We start from the raw sequence: 2,767 nt of genomic DNA, 5'->3' as shown, positions 1-2,767 counted from the left end.
TGGGAGCATGGATAGAATTGGAAAAGAGTTTCGATGATGGGGTAGAGGCAGAAGTTGGATTGAGTAGCCTGAGGAGAACAAGGTGAACAAGCGTGGCTCGCTCTGGAAGCTCGGTGGTACAGGAGATGTGTATCCTATCACTCCACATGTCATCTGAGGTCTTGTTCCCTCGATGCAAAAGCCGCCTCTCCTGACCACTCTGACCTTCCATGTCTGGATTTAACATTTGCTGTGAGATGCGCTCATGTCTGTGTTTAATGATTCTCTATTTGATTCAAGTGCGCACATTCCCAACCACCACTGGAACCGTCACAGGATTGGGCAGCTGCATCTTCTCACCCTCTCACATCCTCGTGGATGGTAGATGGGTGGAGCTCTGCAAACAGTTGTTGGCCTGTCTTTAGCATATTAATCATCTAGGAACATAAGCCTGACTAGTCCCTGCAAGCCTGGGCCCTTCCCTGGTCCACCTGGACCTCCAGGGTGGCAGGAAGAGGCTGGGCTGGACAGGCTAATGCCCAGCAGGCACTTACTGGAAGGGGAGCTTCTCATCATTGGGCTTGATGCAGCGGACGTAGTGTGGTGTCGTGGCATTCAGGGTCTCCATGAGCAGATGCAGGGAGGTGCGGAACTGGGGGAGGCAAAAGTCAATGCTTGGTTATTTTTAACATTTCATGGATGTACAATAAGCAAAAACTCACATACTTACGGTGGTGATAATTATTACTATTACTGTTATCACTCTTGACCCAGAAGGACAGGGGAAAGAGTTTAGAGCTCTGGGGTCAGATTCCAACTCCGACACTCCCAACCTTGCTGTAATCAAACATAAAGTCATTCCCATATCAGGGCTCTTCATACCATATGGTGAGAGACTGTCTTCTAACATGCCCAACTCCAACCATTGTGGATCAAATGAGGTGACAGGTGGGCAACACTGTGTGAGATTTGGTCTCTGTGCACTGGAGGTCTGTTACCCTTGACCAGAGGTCCTGAAGCCTTAACAAACGAGGCCTGGGCATCCTGGAAGTGATTGTGTATATATAAGTGGATCAGAATGAGCAAATCCACATAAAAATAGGTGGCAGTTGCCAAGGGCTTGGCAGTCACTCTCTTCAGAGACACATGGACATAACACCCAGAGAGGTCCCACAGGAGTCCTTGTCTCCTGATCCCCAGGTTTATGTAAGCCTCCTCTCCTACCTGCAGGCCTCTGGCCTCCTCCACAGGTGTCTGTACCCCTGTACCCTACCAAGGACTTAATGTACTGACTGGGGCCACCGCCATGGCCTCTCTTCTTTCCTCTGTTGGTTCCCTATAGTGAAGGTTTGGGAGTTTTCTTCTTCAAAAGACACGGAGATTGAGTTGGGTGGCTGGGGCTGCTAATGCTGAGGCCACAGTGGCCTTCCTCTGACCTGTGGCCATCCTTCACCTACAGAGAGACCAGCTCACAGCTTTTGGCCCAAGGCTGACCTGGTGGCCCACAGTTTTCTTGTGCTCCTTGTTGGAAACTTTCATGGGGGCTCTGGCAGAGCGAATGTTAATCTTCGAAGAGGATCCCTTCCCGGCTGTGGCAGTGGCGGCAGGAACAGCATCCTTATCATCACGAAACAAGTCAGCCACTAGTGGGAACTAGAAACAAACAAAGGGAGAGTAATGAAAATATCTTGCACCTTAGGTTTCAAAACATCAGCTTTCCAAGATACACCCAAGAGAAATGAAAACATATGTCCACGCAAGAATGTGGATACCAGTGTTCATAGCAGTATTACTCATAATCCAGATGTCCGTCACTGATGAATAGATACGGGATCTACCCACACAACAGAATACCCTTCAGTGACACAGGAAAAGTCTGATCCTTGCCACAACAGGATGAACCTTAAAAACATCGTGCTAAGTGAAGGAAGCCAGACACAAAAGACCACAGAGAGTGTGATCCTGTCTATGTGAAATGTCCAGGGAAGAGAAAGTGGTCCAGTGGTTGCCAGGGGCTGGGGGTGTGGAAGAGGGGAACGACCAACACCACAAACAGGCACAGGGCTTGTTTGGGGGGTGATAAAATATTATCAAATTTAAAGTGGTAATGGTTGTTCATCTGTGTGAACACACTTAAAATCCACCAAAATGTATGCTTCCAAAGGGTGAATTCTACAGTACGTGAATGATATTTCAATTTTAAAAATGGTAGGAAAGACAAGATTCCATGCAGTCTGTTATGTCAAAACAAAACACTGATTAAATGATGCTAATCCATATACTTTCTGAAATGGATTTTCAAGATGTTTGGACGTACAGGGGGAAGTTACCAATTTGCATAATTATACTATTTGGAGATCTAATTTACATAAATCAATAATAGATTTACTATGAAAAATCTGTTAACTCTAAAGAACACATATAGGTTGGGTATTCTTTACCTGAAATGCTTAGAACCAGAGTGTTTTGGATTTTAGACTTTTTCTGGAAATTTGAAATATTTGGATCATACTGTCTGCTTGAGAATTCCTAATCCAAAATTCTGAAATCTGAAATGTTCCAGTCACGGGGCATTTTGGATTTTGGACCACATTGGGTTTCTGATTTTCAGATTTGGCATGCTTGACCTGTACCAAAACCACACTATAAACTTTGAAGTTGGACTCACCAACAGGAGGATTTTAAATATTCAGCCCCTTTCTATACCTTTGGAGAAGCTACGTATGTTTTCTGTTTATTTTAAACATTAAACAAGGGAGCCATACCAGAAAATGAAACTGTCGAAGCC

The 2,767-nt window shown here is 45.3% G+C and overlaps 1 protein-coding gene across 1 annotated transcript in view; it reads right to left on the bottom strand.

Annotated features, from left to right (window-relative positions):
* The window catches only part of MYO5B (myosin VB), a 316,910-nt gene that overhangs the window by 83,446 nt on the left and 230,697 nt on the right, over positions 1-2,767 (bottom strand). Inside the window, exons 15-16 of the mRNA XM_023510163.1 lie at positions 1,474-1,632; positions 534-631 (exon numbers count right to left, since the gene is read on the bottom strand). Of these exons, the coding sequence (XP_023365931.1) occupies positions 534-631; positions 1,474-1,632 (257 nt within the window). The remainder of the gene's footprint in view (positions 1-533; positions 632-1,473; positions 1,633-2,767) is intronic.

This window comes from Otolemur garnettii, unplaced genomic scaffold (genome assembly GCF_000181295.1).
Source record: "Otolemur garnettii isolate 467f Iridium unplaced genomic scaffold, OtoGar3 scaffold00012, whole genome shotgun sequence".
NCBI lineage: Eukaryota > Metazoa > Chordata > Mammalia > Primates > Galagidae > Otolemur > Otolemur garnettii.
This window is presented reverse-complemented; position numbering and strand designations above follow the sequence as displayed.